This window comes from Microcebus murinus, chromosome 2 (assembly GCF_040939455.1).
Source record: "Microcebus murinus isolate Inina chromosome 2, M.murinus_Inina_mat1.0, whole genome shotgun sequence".
NCBI classification, from domain to species: domain Eukaryota; kingdom Metazoa; phylum Chordata; class Mammalia; order Primates; family Cheirogaleidae; genus Microcebus; species Microcebus murinus.
The window spans coordinates 35,447,897-35,465,939 of record NC_134105.1 but is presented as its reverse complement, the minus strand read 5'-3'; the positions used below and the strand labels follow the sequence as shown (position 1 = coordinate 35,465,939).

The 18,043-nt window shown below is 55.6% G+C and overlaps 1 protein-coding gene and 1 long non-coding RNA gene across 2 annotated transcripts; one reads left to right on the top strand and one right to left on the bottom strand.

Moving 5' to 3' along the window:
* Positions 1 to 285: 285 nt before the first annotated feature.
* Positions 286 to 1,720, bottom strand: LOC142864831 (uncharacterized). The gene is made up of 2 exons (XR_012915133.1): positions 1,553 to 1,720; positions 286 to 744 (listed from the first exon to the last, which is right to left on the bottom strand). It is a non-coding gene; the product is annotated as an uncharacterized LOC142864831 (long non-coding RNA).
* On the top strand, positions 1,553 to 17,561 carry TAL1 (TAL bHLH transcription factor 1, erythroid differentiation factor). Its single transcript, XM_012776108.2, has 5 exons — positions 1,553 to 1,580; positions 4,032 to 4,190; positions 7,996 to 8,442; positions 9,884 to 9,978; positions 14,012 to 17,561. Exons 3-5 carry the CDS (start codon positions 7,997 to 7,999, stop codon positions 14,464 to 14,466), a joined length of 996 nt encoding a protein of 331 aa, XP_012631562.1. The 5' UTR covers positions 1,553 to 1,580; positions 4,032 to 4,190; position 7,996; the 3' UTR covers positions 14,467 to 17,561.
* The last annotated feature ends 482 nt before the right edge of the window (positions 17,562 to 18,043 follow it).

The following is an 18,043-nucleotide window of genomic DNA, read 5'->3' as shown; positions in this document are numbered from 1 at the left end:
CCAGATCCCTCATGCCAGCCCAGGGTTCTGGTCTCCCCTCTTCACCAGCTGAGCTCCAGAGAAGTCTCTGGTGCCCAATTTCCTTCAAATACAGGCTTCACCATTCGCTAGATATGTAACATTGGGAAGGGACTTTTACTTCCTGTGTCTGTTTCCTCATCAGTAAATTGAGGATAATAATAGCACCAACTTATCAGGATCATTTATGAAGAGTAAATGAGTCAGTATCTGTAGAGCTCTTAGAATAGTGCTTCAGTAGCAAGATTAAAATGTTTTAAAAAGCTGTTATGTGTGGAGCAGTGTGCCCGTGCTCTGGGCTCAGCCTGGACCGAGCAGAATGGACATTTTAATTTCTCTTTTGACATCAGTAGCCCCCACAGGGCCCCTTGGGTTTGACTCATCGGCTCTATTTTAGAGGACCAGGGAGGAGCTGGGGAGCTTTCTGGGATAAAGGGAACTGCCCAGTGAAATCTGGGTGTCTCGGCACTGGAGAAAGAAGGGTTGGGAGGTAATGATTTTGGTGTCTTGGTGGCCTTCAGGGGCGGGCACAGAGTGTCGCGGTGAGAATGGCTGAAGAAAGGTGTCTGGAAGGCCAAGGGACGGAGGTGGTGGGGAGCTGGGGTTCCTGAGAGGACGCAGGGTCAGAGAAGGGGCTGGATCTCCCGGGCCCTCGACAGCGCGCCCGTCTCTCTCCGCGGCGCATTCCGGAGCGGGTCCCAGCGCCGCGCAACCAGCCTCCGCTCCCTCCGGTGAAATTGCCAAATTAAAATGAATCATTTGGCCCATAATGGCCGAGGCGCTTATCGGGGGCGGGCGGACCCGCGGCAGCGCCTTATCTCGGCGGCGCACACGGCCCCGGCGCGCCGCGGCCCATGCTAACGAGGCCGGGAACGTGAGCGGGATTAGAGCGCGGCGCGGGCGCGGCCGGCCGGGCGGGCGGGGGCGGCGGGCGGGGGGCGCGGGCGCGGGCGGGGGGCGCGGGGGCGCGGGGCGCGGGCGGGGGGGCGCGGGCGGGGGGCGCGGGGGCGCGGGGCGCGGGCGGGGGCGGGGGGGCGCGGGCGGGGGGCGCGGGCAGGGGCGGGGGGCGCGGGGGCGCGGGGCGGGGGGCGCGGGCAGGGGCGGGGGCGCGGGCGCGGGCGGGGGCGCGGGCGGGGGGCGCGGGGCGGGGGGCGCGGGCGGGGGCGGGGGGGCGCGGGCGGGGGGCGCGGGCAGGGGCGGGGGCGGGGGGCGCGGGCGGGGGCGGGGGCGGGGGCGCGGGCGGCGGGGGGCCGGGCTCCGCAGCCGAGGACCCGGCCGCAAAATGGCCACGCGCGGACCCCCGCGGCGGAGAAACGTGAGCATCCCGGCCCGTTCTAGAGGAAAAGCACCCCGAGGCCCCCCACGGAATTCCTCATCGATTTCCTCCCTCTTTTCCCGCACGCCCGCAAAGGAGGTCTTCGATCCTTTTCCCTCGGTTCCTTTCGGCCCGGGAGCACTTTCCCCCGACGCCCCCGCCCTCGCTGCCGCCGCCCCTCCCGCCTTGGAGACTCTCTTCCTTCCCCTTTTTCCTTACGCAATATACAGGAGCGCGCGAGGCGGTGGTTGGTTTTCATTTCTTCTCCGTGGTTGTGTGCATGCGGTGGCATTGTGAGAGTGCGTTCGTGTGAGCTGTGAGCAGAGCCGACTGTCCCCGAGTGTGGCCTTCTGGGCGGCGGGTCGTGTGTCTAGAGTGGTGGTGTCTGCGCGGGCGGGTGTGTAGATCTGGGCCCTTCCAGACCCTTTGCGCTGTCTTCGTTGTGACGGTCAACAGGCTCCTCTCCTGTCCCGTGTGTTGGGTTGTGTGGCCTTTGCGACTGTGTTGGGTGGCTTCGTTGCTACGTCGGGCCTGCGTGACCCTGACGATGCTGGTTGTGTGTCCGTGGGGAGACTGCAGTTGACTGATTTTGTTGTGTCATGTTGGACGGTGTGCGGGGCTGACCACGTTGGCCTGTGGGGCAGTGTTGGGTTGGCCGTGTTGGGTTGTGTTTATTCGCTTCCCATCGCTGGGGCTGGGCCATGTGTGGTCGCGTCCCCACAGAGCTGGGTGCCTGTGTGCCGCGTCCTTTAGAGATCGTTTGCAAATCGCTGGGGGCGGGAGTGGGGGAGGGCGAGCGGGAGATCGAGGCTCTGGTGGGGGTGGCGGCTTGGGGGGTGGGGAGCGGGATTGCACATTTTATTCCAAATTATGATGTATTCCGGAGCCAGCGTCGGCTTGGATGGGCCGACAGAGCCCGGCCGGCGGCTGCTCTGTCCGAAGGCCAGTTTGTGCCTTGGTTGTTTGAGGGGATCGGTGGCGAGTGGGAGGCTGTTCCAGGCGCGAAGCTGAGCAGCGCTCGCCGAGGCCCGAGCCTTCACGCCGGTAGCCCCGGGCTTCGGTTCCCGCCACACTTCGGCCACGTCCATTTCTGGTCAGTTTCATGGGTGCGGCCTCCAGGGTCCGGGGAGAGGCCAGGAGAGGACAATGGGCAATTCTCCAGGCCTCGCGCCTAGGGTGGGGACCCTCGGGATCCCCTCCGGGGAACATTTTCCTGCCCCTCTCGGGTGAGCGACATCCCCGCGGGGGTCCGGGACCGTCACGACGGCGAGCACCGCGGAGCCCGGGCTCGGTGGAGGGAAGGGGTTACTGCTGTCCGTGCTCGGGATGAGAGGACTTCGTTTTGCCAGTTAGTGTGCTTGTTAATACCATCACCATCACAATCGTCATCATTAATACCCTATTTTAATTAAAATAATCGTCCGAGACCGCAGCAGATTGTCCCTTTTAGCTTATTTGGAGGGAGAACAAAGCAGCGCTGCGGCCCGCCCGCAGCTGTTTTTCAAGTTGCAGAGTTTGGGGTAGGCAGAGAAAATGGAGAGAGGGACGGACGCAGAGGCTCCGTCATAAAACGAACGTTATCCCCGAACTAACGCCTGCAAAGGGTGGATTTTTTCTCCCTTTTTTTCTCCCCGCCTTCGTTTGGATTAGAGGAGGAGAAAGTCTTCTGCATTGTATTGAAACCCAGGGAAGAATTATTCCTATATTTCCACCAAAGCTACGGCAAACAGAAGGAGGCCTTCACGATTAGAATAGAAGGAAGACTTCGATGTGTGATCATAAACTGGACGATTTAGGCAAAACAAATTAAACAAAACCCACTGGGGAAAAAATAAAAGCAAACGAAATCGGCTACACCCTTGGAAGCAGTATCGGGTTTGTTTTTAGCCTCTCTTCCTTTTGCCTTGTTTATTGCTGCAACAAATTATTAGAATTCCCCCTACTCTGCCTGTCTAAACCCCTGAAAAAAATCGAAAATCGTTTTGTAGTGGTGGTAAAGGTGAGGAATTTCTTTTCCTTTCTTTTCTTTCTTTCCTTTCTCCCCCTTTCCTTTCTTTTTTTTCTTTTCTTAATCAGTAGGAAGAAAAGAAGGGACCTGAATAGACCATATTCGACCCCTCCACCCCAATCCTATAGGAAAGTACAGTCCTTGGAATTGGGTTGCGGTTTCACTTTGAGCTGGAGGTGGGTGGGGGTCGTGGAGAGAATAGGAGTCTCCAAAGTTCTGCCAAACCGACCAGGGTAGCCTTTTTCGACACATCCTCCCACTCAGCCACATCAAGCCCGGGAGTACCCTTCGCGATGTGGCGGCAGCTCCAGCTTGGCCCGGGGTACTGAGCCGACCGCGTAGACACGTCGGTGCTTAGAAAACAAACTCGGCCACACTGAACCAGATCGATCCCAGTTGGAGGGTTCGAAAATGTTCTGGGCAGCCTGCCGGGAGGGGTGGTTGTTGTTGGACTAAATAGTTATTCCTGATTGGTCAGGTGTAGGGTTCCTTTTTATTGGGGGTTGTGGGGCGGCTGCAAACACCTGCATGTTGGGGGCGGAAAACTGTTCGCTATTCCCTGGGCTGGTTATCCGGGGACATGAGGTAACTCCCAGCCATTGACCCCCATTTCTCTCTCTCCCTCCCTCTCGCCCTCCCTCTTTCTCTCCACCCCCCATCTTTCCTGGAAACTCGCTCTGGGCGCGGCAGACCGCGGAGGACCACACCGCAGCCTAACTGCCGGCCTCGCAGCGAGAGAGGGGGAGAGCAAAGACCCCAGTCCACAGCCTCGACATCGGCCTCCGCCCTGCTCAGGCGGAGGAGTGGAGATCCTATTCAGAGGGGGTGGTATCTCTAAATATGCCCCAGGTGAGTTTTTGGAGTGGGAGATGGTGTCGGTGGAAACAATGTCCAGAAAGGCCTTGGGTTCCGGCCCGGGTTTGGGGAGGCTCAGGACGAGGACAGCCCAGTCTCAGATTGGGGGAGGGGAGAGCAGCGCTGGGCTCGGGCTCGGAATCTGAACTGCAGCTAGCGGCCTCTGTGGCCTGGAAGCAGGGCCCTTTCCTTTTTTCCTCCCTGGCTAAAACCTGCTGGCTGGATCTACTCCTCCAGGCCTGTCCCATCGGTCTGGGTTCTGTGGACGTTTCATAAGGCCAGTAACTTTGGGGCGGCTATATCCGGGTGGTGCAGGCGATGTCTGGATTTAGAGCAGGAAAAAGGCTGCAGCCTGGCTGGCTAGCGCAGTCCCCGCCGGTGGGCCCTGACCCGGAGCCTGAGGCCTAGGGCGGGGCCGCGCTGGAACACCCTTCCGCGCCCGCAGCCGTGGGGGTGGGGGTGCAGTTCACTTGCGGTTTTGGTTCTGGTGCAAGCTTGGGGCTACCCCAGGTTGTCTTGAGAGTGTGGGTGCAGTAGGAGGGACCCGAGGCCGCGTCTAAGGCGATGGCTGTTTTCATCTAAGAAATTCTCTGTGCCGGAGATAGGGAGCTGCTGGAGACCCCTCGCTTACCCCGGCCGGAGCTCCGGGCTCTCCTGTCTCGGTCAGGCCGCGGGGAAACGCTCCGGCCCTCTGGCAACTGGCGCCGAGGATTCGGTGGTAGGGGCTGCGAGCTAGGTCTCCGCGGCACAAAGAGAGGAGTCGCCATGGTCGAATACTCTAGGGCCCTGCGACTTAGTGCGAAACCTTCTCCCTTCTCTTCCATCCTCCCCAAATAAAAACAAATAAATGGAAATCACTCAGGCTTTCTTTTCTGTAATCTTAACCCAAGCCAAGTGATGCCGTTTAATTGGCGACAACGTTCGGTGCTCGATTCGGAGTTTTCCGGTGGCTGCCTCGGCCAGGGTGATCCCGGTAGCAGAAGAGCGGGCGGATTTTCCTGGGATCCGGGAGGGCCCGGGAGACGTCCGCCTGGGGGGACGTGGACCTGGGGGGGGCCAATCATACCTTTCTCACAGGGAGAGTTGGAGATATGGATATTTATAGGCGTCTGGTGAGGGCATTTGGGGCCAGGATCAATTCATCTGGAATATGTACTCACTCCCCGTTGCCCCTCGGGAACCCGCTCCTATTGCGCGGAGCTGAGGAATTAATCAGAGGGTATAAGTGTGTCATAACAGAGCTTAAGCTCAGTCTGCAATTGCAGGGCACATTGTCACTCGGTTAGAAGCTGGAGCTGAAGCACAGGTCACGGGCACACGCTGGTGTGTCGGGACAATGAGGTAGGGAGCCAGCACCCTGGGGCTTGCACGTTTCGCCAGGGGCTGGTGTATTTCTGGCGCATTTCACGCTGCAGGGAGCAAGGACTGGGCTGATAGGCTTCTGGTGCATTTCCAGTGGCCGCGGTGTCTTGGCGGTCGCATTCTGTGGTTACAAACCTATTGTCTCCGCTGTAGTCGTAAACTCGCTTCCAGTGAAGTGTCAGGGACCCACACGGCCTTTGCAGCTCGTGTACACCAGGTCCTGGGGAATTTTGTCTTTTCTGGTCCGGGCTGGGGGACTGGCAGACCCAGAGCAGACGCTCAGTCTGAATCGGGATTCTCCCTCAGCTCCGGTGTCAGAGCAATTGAACTGGGCTCCGGAGGAGGCTCCGGAAGGTCCAATCTTCCTTGGGGTGGGAGGGATTGTTCCCAGAATGAGTCTGGTGGAGAGCGTTGCAGGGGCATAATGGGAACTCAATGGCTGCCATGAATATTTAGATGGACTCTTCTTGTTGCTAAATTGGATTGTGTATTATTTTCTGCTTTGAAATACCCCAAGTATAGTTTGTAATCCTAGCACTCTGGGAGGTCGAGGTGGGAGGATCGCTTGAGCTCTGGAGACCAGCCTGAGCAAGAGTGAGACCCATTTCTACTAAAAATAGAAAAATTAGCTGGGGGTCGTGTCCTGCGCCTATAGTCCCAGCTACTCAAGAGGCTGGGGCAGGAGGATCGAATGAGGCCAGCAATTTGAGATTGTGGTGAGCTCTGATGCTGCCACTGCACTCTAGCCAGGCAACAGTGAGACTGTTAAAAAAACAAAAACAGCCCCCAATTATATAATTCTGGGCAAAAGCCTTATTTTGAACAACTTATAAAGCCTGTTGAGTTGATTATGTTTTTGTTTTTTATTTCATTTATTTATTTTTATTTATTTTTGAGACATGGTCTCACTATGTTGCCCATGCTGGTCTTCTCAAACTCCTGGGCTCAAGCAATAATCCCGGCTCAGCCTCCGGAGTAGCTGGAACTACAGACACCGGCACCACCATGCCTGGCTGTGTGTTTTTATTTATTTTGTATTAGCTACTAAAACCTCACAAGCATCCCCAAACTTTGGATCTAGAGTCTCCTGGTTTTTTTCTTTTGGTTCTTGCTGGGGCTTGATTCCATCTGGATGAAGCCAGGTGGTGGAAGAACCCAACACACTTGTGGGGAGGGGAGCAGTTGTAGTCATCTTGCAGTATGCTTGTGGCATACACATGGAAGGGTGGGTAGAGCAGTCAAAGTGAGATGAGGGTTCTGGTCTGGCTCTGAAATAGGCCGGCTTTGGGCGACTTTAGGCCAGGCAGTCCTCTCACTGACCCATTCTCCTAGTTAAAAATAATCATGTTTACTTGAATATTTGCACAGTTCTTTTAAGTGCACAAAGCAGGTATTCCTCCTATTTTCCAAAGAAGAACATGGAGGCAGGAGGCAGGAAAGGGGGCGGGTGCTGGAAGGACCTTTACAACCTGGGAAGAATACCTTGTCCTGCTCTTACACTGGAACCTGTGCCCCACTGGCCTTTGAATGCCCGGGGTCCACACCACTTCAGCCAGGCCTCCCTTTCAGACCTGCCCTCACTTCTGAGTCCTGCCTGGTGTCCAGCTGAACAGAACCAGGTGCAAGGGGGTAGGGCCAGGATCATATTTTTCCCTGGTGGACCTTTCATCTCCAGAACTGAATGCAAGTAAAAGGTAGCTGGGGTTTCCAGCAGGGTACAGAATCCACAGTAGATTTGCTTAGTGCAGACAGACACCCCCACGCCCCAGAGGGGTGAATATGTGTGTGGGGGAAGCTGCTTCCTCCAGATCATTCTTTGCCAGCTCTGGCAGAGGGAACTGCAGTCTCGGTACCCATTCCCTAATTCCCTACTTCCATCCCCACCAGGTTTCTGGGCAGGTGTCTGGCGGTAGGCTGCGGGTGGGTGTTGCAGAAAGGCGAAGGGAGGTTCCAAAAGCACTCCTGCCTGATAGAGTCCCAGGCCAAACCGAAGGCGACCAGGAAGAACCCCGCTGGGAATTTGTCCCCTCCTCTTCTCTCCCGCTCCGAGTAGGGGGACGGGGTAATCTTTCTCGCCTCTTTGTACATTTCCTTCCTCCTTTTATCCCTTGTTTTTCTTTTGCTGGCTGTATTCCTCCCCCCTCCCCATGCCTCTGTCATCTTTCTCCATCTCTGTCCTGTTGGCCCTCAGTCTCTGTGTCTCCCAGGCACCCATCTCCCTTCTCCCAACCCAGAGACCCCCTTTCCCTCACGCGCAAGCCCCGCCCGGCCTTCGGGCCGGGAGGGCGGGTGTGTGTCCACGTGGCGCTAAGTTTGTCGGCCTCTTCTACTATCTCGGTCCCTGAGTTCTCTCTCCTCTTCACCCCCTTGCCCCACCCAGTGTCGGTGGGCTGGGGCGATTGTCAGAGCCGGCGACCGCTTGTCTGTCTGCCCGCAGGATGACGGAGCGGCCGCCGAGCGAGGCGGCTCGCAGTGACCCCCCGCTAGAGGGACGGGACGCGGCCGAGGCCCGCATGGCCCCCCCGCACCTGGTCCTGCTGAACGGCGTCGCCAAGGAGACGAGCCGCGCGGCCCCAGCGGAGCCCCCAGTCATCGAGCTGGGCTCGCGCGCCGGCCCGGGGGGCGGCCCCGCCGGTGGGGGCGGCGCCGGCAGAGACTTAAAGGGCCGCGACGCGGCGGCGGCCGAAGCGCGCCTTCGGGTGCCCACCACCGAGCTGTGCAGACCTCCCGGGCCCGCGCCGGCCCCCGCACCCGCCTCGGCCCCCGCGGAGCTGCCCAGCGACAGCCGCATGGTGCAGCTGAGCCCGCCCGCGCTGGCGGCCCCCGCCGCCCCCGGCCGCGCGCTGCTCTACAGCCTCAGCCAGCCGCTGGCCTCGCTCGGCAGGTCAGGGACGGGGACCGGACTGGGGCTGGGCGGGAGGGCGGGCGGGCAGGGCGACCGCCCCTCGCGCTCTTCCACGGCCGCTACACTCCTACCTGCGGGGCTGTGCGGGTGGAGCAGGGAGAGAGGAGGTCGTTTTAAAACCCGGGGCGTAAGAGCCTAGAAGCTGCGGACCCCCACCGCCAGCCGCGCAAGAGAGAGAGGAGCCTCTGTGGGAGAGTGTATGTGGCTGGGGGTGCTCGGTGTCTGGAAGCCCAGGGGCGGGGGTGCACGGGGGCGGGGTGCAGTGCAGGCTCGCGGCTGCTGTGAGTGGAAGCACGGTGTGCTGTGTGATGGCGGTGTGGGTCCATGGGAGGGAGTCCCCCGAGTGTGGGTACCAGGTAAGAGTGTGTCTGAATGTGCTCCTCTGTGAGCAGAGGAGGATGTTTGCTGCTAGGGGTGTGAAATTTTTCTGGAACCTGCAATGCTAGGTGGACAGGCAAGAGATAAGTATCTGGGGGTGATGGCAGTGGGCACCCCTCTTTGAATCTCTGCTGGATCACAGGCCTGAGGACCAATCTGTCCCTTCACTCCCAGCCCCTCTGGCCCTAGCTGTGGTCCCTGCACCTGGCCTGTACTCCCTTTGGTGTGAGGGCATCTGTTTCCCTGCTGGGGCCACAGTGATCATGGAGAAAGGTGCAGGGTTGGAATGAGGACAGGAAGATGAGGCAGGGATAGAGAGGGTGGGACAGTCAGTGAGTCTGCGGGAGACTCTGAAAAAACAGCTATAGAGAGTGCAGAGTGGGGGTGACAGAGCGGCAGGGGTATTCAGTGGTGGGGAGTCAGGGTGTCCTGTCCATTGTCTGTCCACAGCCCCTCGTGGCTACACGAGGAAGGAGGAGGGAGGCTGGGGGAGGGGAGAATGTGCTGGAGTTGCACATCAGGTATGAAGGTCACATCTGCCTGTGTGGGTACATATTTGGGGATGGAGGTGTCTGTGTGGATTGTGTGCTTGTTTCCAGGGGAGGAGAGTGTGTCTGTGGTGTGTGTGTGTGTGTGTGTTCGTTTTGTGTTTGCTCCACATGTTCGCTTCTGTTTGTGTGTGTGTGTGTGTGTGTGTGTGTGTAGGGAAGCATGGATATGTGGCTCCTCCTCCCTTTGCTTGTTTCATGATGGAAAGGGTAGGGGCATTCCGTGTGTGTGTGTGTGTGTGTGTGTGTGTGTGTGTGTGGAGCATGGATATGTGGCTCCTCCTCCCTTTGCTTGTTTCATGATGGAAAGGGTAGGGGCATTCCGTGTGTGTGTGTGTGTGTGTGTGTGTGTGTGTACCCGGTGCAAATGTGAAGGGAGCAGGGTTGCCCTCCAGGGGTCAGGGTGGCTTAAGATATGTAGGGAAAATCCTAAGGAATCTCTTTGTTGCTCCACCCAATGTGTGATCTTGTGGTCTGCCTGTTCCTTCCCCCAGTGGGTTCTTTGGGGAGCCTGATGCCTTCCCTATGTTCACTGCCAACAACCGAGTGAAGAGGAGACCCTCCCCCTATGAGATGGAGATTACTGACGGTGAGTCTCCCCATCCTACCTTTGTATCTGCCCCTCATGCTGGTTAGAGCCCTCTGCAGGAGGGAACATTGGGGACTACTCCGTAGGTGTGGGCAGGTCACCTTGGGACCCCAAACTGACGAAGCCCTTCACCCTGCAACTGAGCTGGAACTATGTGAAGTCTGAGTGGTGGATCTGAGAGGGCCACACTCACAGTCCTGGGAAGAGGGAACATGGGACAGGGACACATAGTGGTGCTTAGCCCCAACCTTTAGAGTCTGCTCCAGTGCCCACTCTAAGCTGTGTTTCTGCACTTTGGCAGGGGTTCCAGGGGAGGGCGGAATCACATGGTGCCCCCTGACTCTAGGCCCTGATCCTCAGGGATTCCCTGTACCTCCTCCCAGTTCCTCTTTGGAGTTTAGAGTCTGCTTCCTGACTGGAGTGGTGTTTTCAAGCGTTTCCTCCCAGGCCCCTACACTGAGGGGCCCCCTTTGTCCCTTGCTGTGCATTTTGGGCTGAGACCTGGAGTTCCCTTCCTGACACCATAGATTCTACCCTGCTCCCTGGATTGCCCCACAAGGGTCTCAGCACTGCCCGTGAGATCAACATTATTATTCTTTGGCCCTAAACTTGCAGGAGGGGTTGGATGAGTGGGAGACTTGGAGGACCCTCAGCCTCTTCCCAGGGTTGACCTGATGTAGTAGAAGCGTCCCGCCACCAGGGGCAGGAGAGCAGGCTCTTTAGAGCTGAGGGATTTAAGCAAATCTGTGGTGCTCCCAGGGCTTCTTCCAGGCTGCGGCCTGGGGCTCCCATAGGAAGGGCACCTGAGGCCTCAGAGGCAGGCTGGGACTCACACCAGCGACTGGCAGGAGGGATGTGTGTATGGAGCTGGAGCCAGCCCTCTGTGATGTTCTGGAGACATCCAGAGGGGGCGCTGCAGTCCAGACAATAGAAGAGACCTCAAAAGACCCAAGCAGCCTGGGGCACGGGTGTGTGGGGCTGAGAGGGAAGGGTGCCAGGGGTGCAGTGCTGCTAGATTAGAGAGGAGTTCTCCAGTCAAGGGCAGAGGGATGCACCAAACAGGAAGTAAGCAGGACCAGCCCTAAGTTCTCCAGGGAAGTGGCATTTTTCACAAGAGGCGGAGGAGGTGAGCACGGGAGTGGAGGGTGTTTGCAGGGAGTGCAGGAGTAGTAGGGAAGCCATCACACTGAGCACCTACTCAGTGCTGGGCCAGAGAGGCAGAAGGATGGTCAGACTCAGGAAGGAGGAAGGTGCAAAGAAGGGATGGTTCTCCGAGAAGCAGCCAGAGAGGAAAAGGCAGAACTATAGGTGAAGGGGGGGGATGCAGGATGTGTCCATGGGACTTTGGAATTAGAGATTGAATCAGAAAGAGTCCATAGGGGTGGAACTAAGGCAAGATCTAGAGTCAGGGCTTGATGCGATTTCCTATTGCTGTATTTTTCTGGGCCTCAGTTTCCGAGGTTGTGAATGGGAAGAATAATAGCCTCCTCTCAGATTGTTGAGAGAGAACAATGAGATTTACAGGGGCGGTAGTCCCCTCTTCACCAGAGACTGGAACCTCCTTAACGTGGAGATTTTGTCTGTTTCTGTGATGGTACTCCTAGTGCCCGGCACATTGCTCATCTCGGAGCAGTCCTCTGGCTGTGGTTCAGGGGGTGGGGATGGGGGTGGGGGCAGGTGAAGACAATAATCGCTGCCATTTATTGGACATCTACTATGCGCCATGGACTTCGTGTGCTTGTGTTTTATTTAATCCTCACCACAAGCCCGTGAGATCAACATTATTGTTTGCATTTCATGGGTGAGGAAATTGAGCTCAGAGAGGTTAAGAAGCTTACTTGAGGTCACACAGCATGTCCTGTACCACTCTCATAGCACTAGTCTTAAGCTTTGGAATAAGTTCTGACCACCAACACCCACCTCCCTTTCTGGAGTCAGTCCAGCTCTGTGACAGCAGTCATAGTGACTCCTCCCCAACTAGGAGCTCCCTCAAGATCACCAGCATAAGCCACGGTGCAGGGACTGGTCTCCCCTATGTCACAGCTGAGGGACTCCCTCCCTCTGGCCTGGTGGCCCAAGAACAGCAAATTATTTCCTCTGAGGCAGCCCAGGGTAGGACTGCCCAGCAGGTGTACTGTGTTTCCCAGCCTGGGTTTGGTCTTTGGCAAAGAGTCAGCTGAGCTGGAGCCTGCTGGGGTTCAGAAAGACCGTTTCAGAGGTGGTGTGGGCAGGGCATGGGTGACCCTGCCCGGGAGCATATGAGGGGGGGGAGTGTGCACGTGCATGTAGGAGAGAGAAAGAGGCGATCAGGCAGTAAGTGTAGACACAGCGTGCTGGGTCGCAGCCTGACCACTGAGGCAAGGTCTGCCTCCATCCTTGCCTCAGTCTCCTTAGCTGTAAAATGAGCATTGGGGCTTAGGGGAGGTCTTAGCCCTTCCTCTTCCCTCTCACCCACCCAAGTTTCCACATTCTGAGGTTCTGGTTCCTTACTGGAAGAGGGCAGATAGATATCCCAGGACTGGCAGTTCCTTCAGTGCTCAGAGCTTCCTGAGGACAGTGTGAGGCTGCGTGTGTACCTTGGTGCTAGGGAAGGAAGCTGTCTGCTCAGTCCAGGAGCTCAGGAGCACTGGCAGGGCCCTCCTTGTCTTCTCTTGGCTTTGGGAATCCCAGATCAGGCTTGAACACTTGGCATAGCGCTTTGCATACTGTAAGTGCTCAATACATGTGTCCTGGTGTCTGTCACTGCTCCCTAAGTTTTTGTACATGGAATGCTAGTGACTACTGGACCAAGCTATAATCAGTACTATGTAGACATGGGGAGGCAGCCCTGAGGGAGCCCTTGGGAGTCTGCCTAGAGCCCCAGGCCATAGCTGTGCCTGGTTTCTCTACTCTTGGGGTGAGAGCCTTTCTGCTCTGGCCTCTGCTCTCCCCTCCATTCCCCCACCTGCCACCACGATGGGTCAGTCAGCAAACATTTACTAAGCCCCCGTTCTGTGCTTCTCATCACGCTTGGGATAAAATCCCCACGCCTTACTGCAGAGCCCCGGGGGGGCTGGACCTGCCTACTCTGATTGTGTGTGCACTACTCCAGCCAGACTGGCTTCTAGCTTTGGCCTGTGCACATGCCACTCCCTCTGCTTGGCCACTCTTCTTCCTCTTCCCTTCCTGGGCTTGCCTGGCTCTTCTTTAGTCTTAAGCTTTTGCCTTATAAATGCCACTTCCTCAGAAGGGCCTTCCCCAGACTCTGTAGGTAAACATAGCAGCTACTCTCCATCACCATTCAGCCTTGTTTGTGTTTTTATTTGTTTGCTACTTGTTCATCATCTCTCTTCCCCATGTAAATGTAAGCTCCATGAGGGCAGGGGCCCTGTTTGTTTCGTTTGTCATTATTCCTTAGTGCCTGACACATTGCCTGGTTGTTAGTAAAAAAACTGATGAATGCATAATAATAGCTGACATTTATTGACTGTTTAAGCTGAGGAAGGTATTGCCTTAAGTCCTTTGCCTGTGTTAGGTATTAGACCCATGTGACAATCTTATGACTTGATTAATAGTATTATTTCCATTTTATAAATGAAGCTAAGGCACTTCCAGAGTGTTTGTGTAACTTTCCCAGAGTCGCTAGTCAGAAATGGTCAAATAGTCAGGAATTGAACCCAGAAAGTCTGGCTCCAGAATCTGTCTTCCTAAATACTGCTATAAGTCCTGTTGGCACAAGTGAATGAGTGAATGACAGATGGTCCCTGTCCTCAAATATCTCACAGCCCAGAGAGGGAGACAAGCACAGAAATGTAACAGTCACTAGTGAAGGAGATCAGGGATTGTTGGACCATGGTGGTTGGTCTGATCTGTCCTCAGGGGTTGAGGGAAGTTCTCCAAGAGGAGGAAACATAGGAACTTGATTTTAAAGGATGCATGTTTTGTAAGTAAAAGTAAAGAAGACATTTCTGGGTTCCCAAGTTTCCCAGTGGGTGGAGATTCGTTTGGGGGCTCTCCAGCCCATTTTCCTAACCCTTGTTCTCCTAACCTCCAGGTCCCCACACCAAAGTTGTGCGGCGCATCTTTACCAACAGCCGGGAGCGGTGGCGGCAGCAGAATGTGAATGGGGCGTTTGCTGAGCTCCGCAAGCTCATCCCCACTCATCCCCCAGACAAGAAGCTCAGCAAGAATGAGATCCTCCGCCTGGCCATGAAATACATTAACTTCCTGGCCAAGCTGCTCAATGACCAGGAGGAGGAGGGCAGCCAGCGGGCCAAGCCTGGCAAGGACCCTGTGGTGGGGGGTGGCGGGGGTGCAGGGGGTGGAGGAGGTGGTGCGCCCCCAGACGACCTCCTGCAGGATGTGCTTTCCCCTAACTCCAGCTGTGGCAGCTCCCTGGACGGAGCAGCCAGCCCGGACAGCTACACAGAGGAGCCAGCACCCAAGCACACGGCCCGCAGCCTGCATCCGGCCATGCTGCCTGCCACTGATGGAGCTGGCCCGCGGTGATGGGCCTGGACCACCCGGATCAGCCAGGAGGATGCCCTTAGGTCACTGGGATGGTGGGCTGTGGGGCAGGGAGGTTAAGAATTGGGCAGCTCTGAAGCAGGGCGATGGACTTAGTGAACTTTCCTTGATGTCTGAACTTTGGGAAGCCTTTACTGACCCTGGGGCTGGCTTTTGTGTTCCCTGTCTCAGTGGGAGGACAGAAAAAGGGAGCAAAGTGGTAGGTACTTTTTATGGAGACGGCACGGTCTTCCCCTTCCCCCAGTCCCTAATACTTCCCAAGTAAGAGGCTCGAGAGTCACTGCTTTTGACCTGGAGTTTGGGAGCCCTGTCTTTGCTGAGACCTGGGGTTGTCAAATCTCACCTGAGGCATCCAACAGCCTCCACCTTGCCTTTGGCCCCTCCCAGGCTGGCTGGGTGGCTCTGTGGCCACTTTTGTCCAAACACATAGGTACCCAATAGCTGCCCATTTCCTGAGCCCCATCTTCACCCAGGACCCTGTCGATCCATCCAGCTTGCCAGCTGCTGCAGTCACAAGCCTCGAGGTGCCTTCTTCAGGGTCTGGTTGAAGAAGATGGCCAGTGGACAGCCTGCTCTTAACTGGCTGGGCCAGTGGGTCAGAAAACCCAGTAGCCCTTTCTTCTTGCCCTGGGGACCAAAGCTCTGCTTTCTCCCCATTGAGACTTGCCTTCCTCATCCTGTGGCTGTGGGGACGAGTCTGCAGCCTTGAGTGTGCCCTGTTGGGCTTTGTGTGAAGGCAGAGAAAAGGAAAATGATATTAGAGTGACATTAGCAGGAGCTATTTTGGGCATGTGGGCTTCAACTCCTACACATCGCTGTTCATGGTGGTGGGTGTGTGTTGGTGCTGGTCATGGATTGCAGCCCTGCCTGTGAATGCCCCTGGGTGCTGGCAAGGATCTCCCTGCTGCAAGACATCTGTGCCAGTGGTCAGGTCTCTGTTCTGAAATGAGCACAAAATCTGTCCTATGAATTCTTTGCAATTGGGATTTTTGCTTGACTTCTGTTATTGGTAGGATCTCTAGGTCTCAATATGATCCAGGATCCAGCCCCACTTCTAGGGCAGGGGTAATCTAGTCAGAGACCAGGCCTTGGCCAAGACCCAAACATGCACATTCGCTTAACAGAAACTTACACACCCCTTGATTATGCAGCTTCCAGTTCTCAAGGGTGTGCCTGGGAGGTTGGTTTAATGCAATAGGAGTGCCCCCCTCCAAAAGCTGTACATGACATTTTTGTAAATCAAATCCTTATCATTCATCTTTTGAAGAAATAACTACCACAAGTCCTTTTGTAAAGTGAAGAATCCTTTTGTAGAGTGAATCATTGTTCCCTCATTTATTTCCTGTGTCAATCCAGATGGCGGGACATGGTTTTCTTAAGGCTAGGCCTGTCTGTGACCTGCATTCCAAGCCCATGGGACAAACTGCACAGAAGTCCTGTATATCTGTCATTGTACCCTTAAGTCATCCCAGCTCTCTCCCACCAGGCCCTGCCTTTGAGCTCAGAAGGAAGACATCATATGGCCCTGTCCTCTCATGCAGGAACTCATCACTGTGGCTATCTAGAAAGCACCACTTACAGTTGAGTTTCAGCCCAGTGGCGGTCACTCACCGTGATGGGGCCTTGAGTTCAGCCATATGCAGATAGGGAATGACCCCTGTTCCCTTCTCCTTCCTATTAAGTTGTCAGGGCCAGTTCTTGGGCATGGGGGCAAGGCGGTTAACCCCTGTAGCATTCTGACTCTCTATACCATCCCAGACTCCAAAGATCATGTAGGGTGCATTCCTTTCCAATGCTTGGGAGATCCCGTGAGGAGTCCTGTCTAAAGGTGGAGCAACTGTTCTGGGCTCTAAGGCTGTGTTTGCTTCCCAGGGGATCAGCTTGACTTGGGAATGAAAAGTGGCGTGGATGTGTGGATGGCTTTTATGAGATGGATTACACATTCTATAAAGAAGTCAAGCTCCCGGTTCCCTCTTGTTTTAAACTTGGAGTATGACTGGGATAAAGTATCTCTCTCACTGTCAGTTTCTCATGCATACCCTGGCTTGGCCCGTCTCCTATGCTGTTGGGCAGACTGAATGGGAGCATGAAAGTAGAAGTGTTTTGAGACCATAAAGACCTCTGTTCCCTTCAATATCAATCCAGCAGTGGGATTCCCCACCCTAGTCTGGGACCCAGGCAGTGGGCCAGTCTGCCTGACTGCATAGCATTTGGGTCGTTTACATGGCAGACTACTTTTGCCTGCATCATCTGGAATGTCCTCATTTCTCCAGATTGTCTTAATTTCCATCTCATTCCAAGGCAAGGGAACAGGCATGAGAATGGAAGAGAGGTGGGAACACAGGCAGAATGTGTAAAATGTAATGAACTACCCCAAACAGGCCTGGGGCGGGAAGGGCAAGGCTTCTAGGTCTTTGTAAGAACTAAAGAAGATCCAGAATGTTGGTTTTCATGATCCATGCATACCCCACGCCCTTCTCCTTCCTCTGCCTCCTCCTCACTCATGAAGAAATGCAACATTCCAAGGATAGTATCTGTACAAAAGGGGAAAAATGTAAAGGTAAAACAAAAATTTTTGAGGAGAACAAAGATGAATGTAAGAACTAGAGGGAATCACATCTTTTAAGAAAAATTCATATTCTTTTATTTTTAGTGTTCAATGACAAGATGGTACAACTTTTATTCTTTTCCAAAATTAAAACAAAGGGCATAGAATCTGTAGTCAGCTGTTTTGGCCTTTCGGGAGTGGGTCTAGCCGTACTGGTGACTCCGATGGTACGTGACCCTCTGCCGACCCCTGCCGAAGGCTTGCCCCTGCCCGTGTACATAGCGCACTGTCTCTGTGGGCGGGCCCAGCACTTTCCGTCAATGTTGTACTGTATGTGATGAGTTGTGTTGGTCTCTGCATTTTTCTGCAGAAGAGGAGTAACCGCTCCAGGTACCTTGACCTTTGTACAGCCCAGAGGCCAACACTGTGGGTGTGTGACTCTTTAGCAAAAAAACCCATGTGGTGATGACGTGTGTGTATATATAAGGCTATATCGGGAAGATTTCTAAATAAAAGTTTTACAAAGGGGCCTGGACTCTGTGCTTGCATTTTGTACCCTGGGCCCCAGACTTGGGACATTGAAAGGAAAGGCATGGCAAGGACCTGTCTGCCCTGAAGGTGGGGGAGCAGGGCTCAGCTGTGGGATCCGGCCCCCACCCTGAGGGCAGGACTGGTGGGGAGGAGAGAGGCTGCCCCCACCGGGTTTCCATTCTTTTCCCTCTGCCAGGCCTGACAGAAGGGGCCTCTGTCCTCAGCATCGTGCACCTATGCTTTTAGCTGGTGGGTATTCATGCTTCTGCAGCTACAGGCCTGGCACCTGGGGACGGGAGGCTCGGGGATGGAGGCTAGAGGCTTTGGAAGTCAAGAGTGGAGGCCCTGAGGCAGGTGCCCATTGCCTGGGATGGTTTCCCTGGAGGCTCAGGATGGGAATGTGGTTCAGAGGCAGGGACTCTGTGTCTGGGAAAGGCCACTGCATGTGAACCATTTGGAGGACTTCAGTAGGTCAGGCAG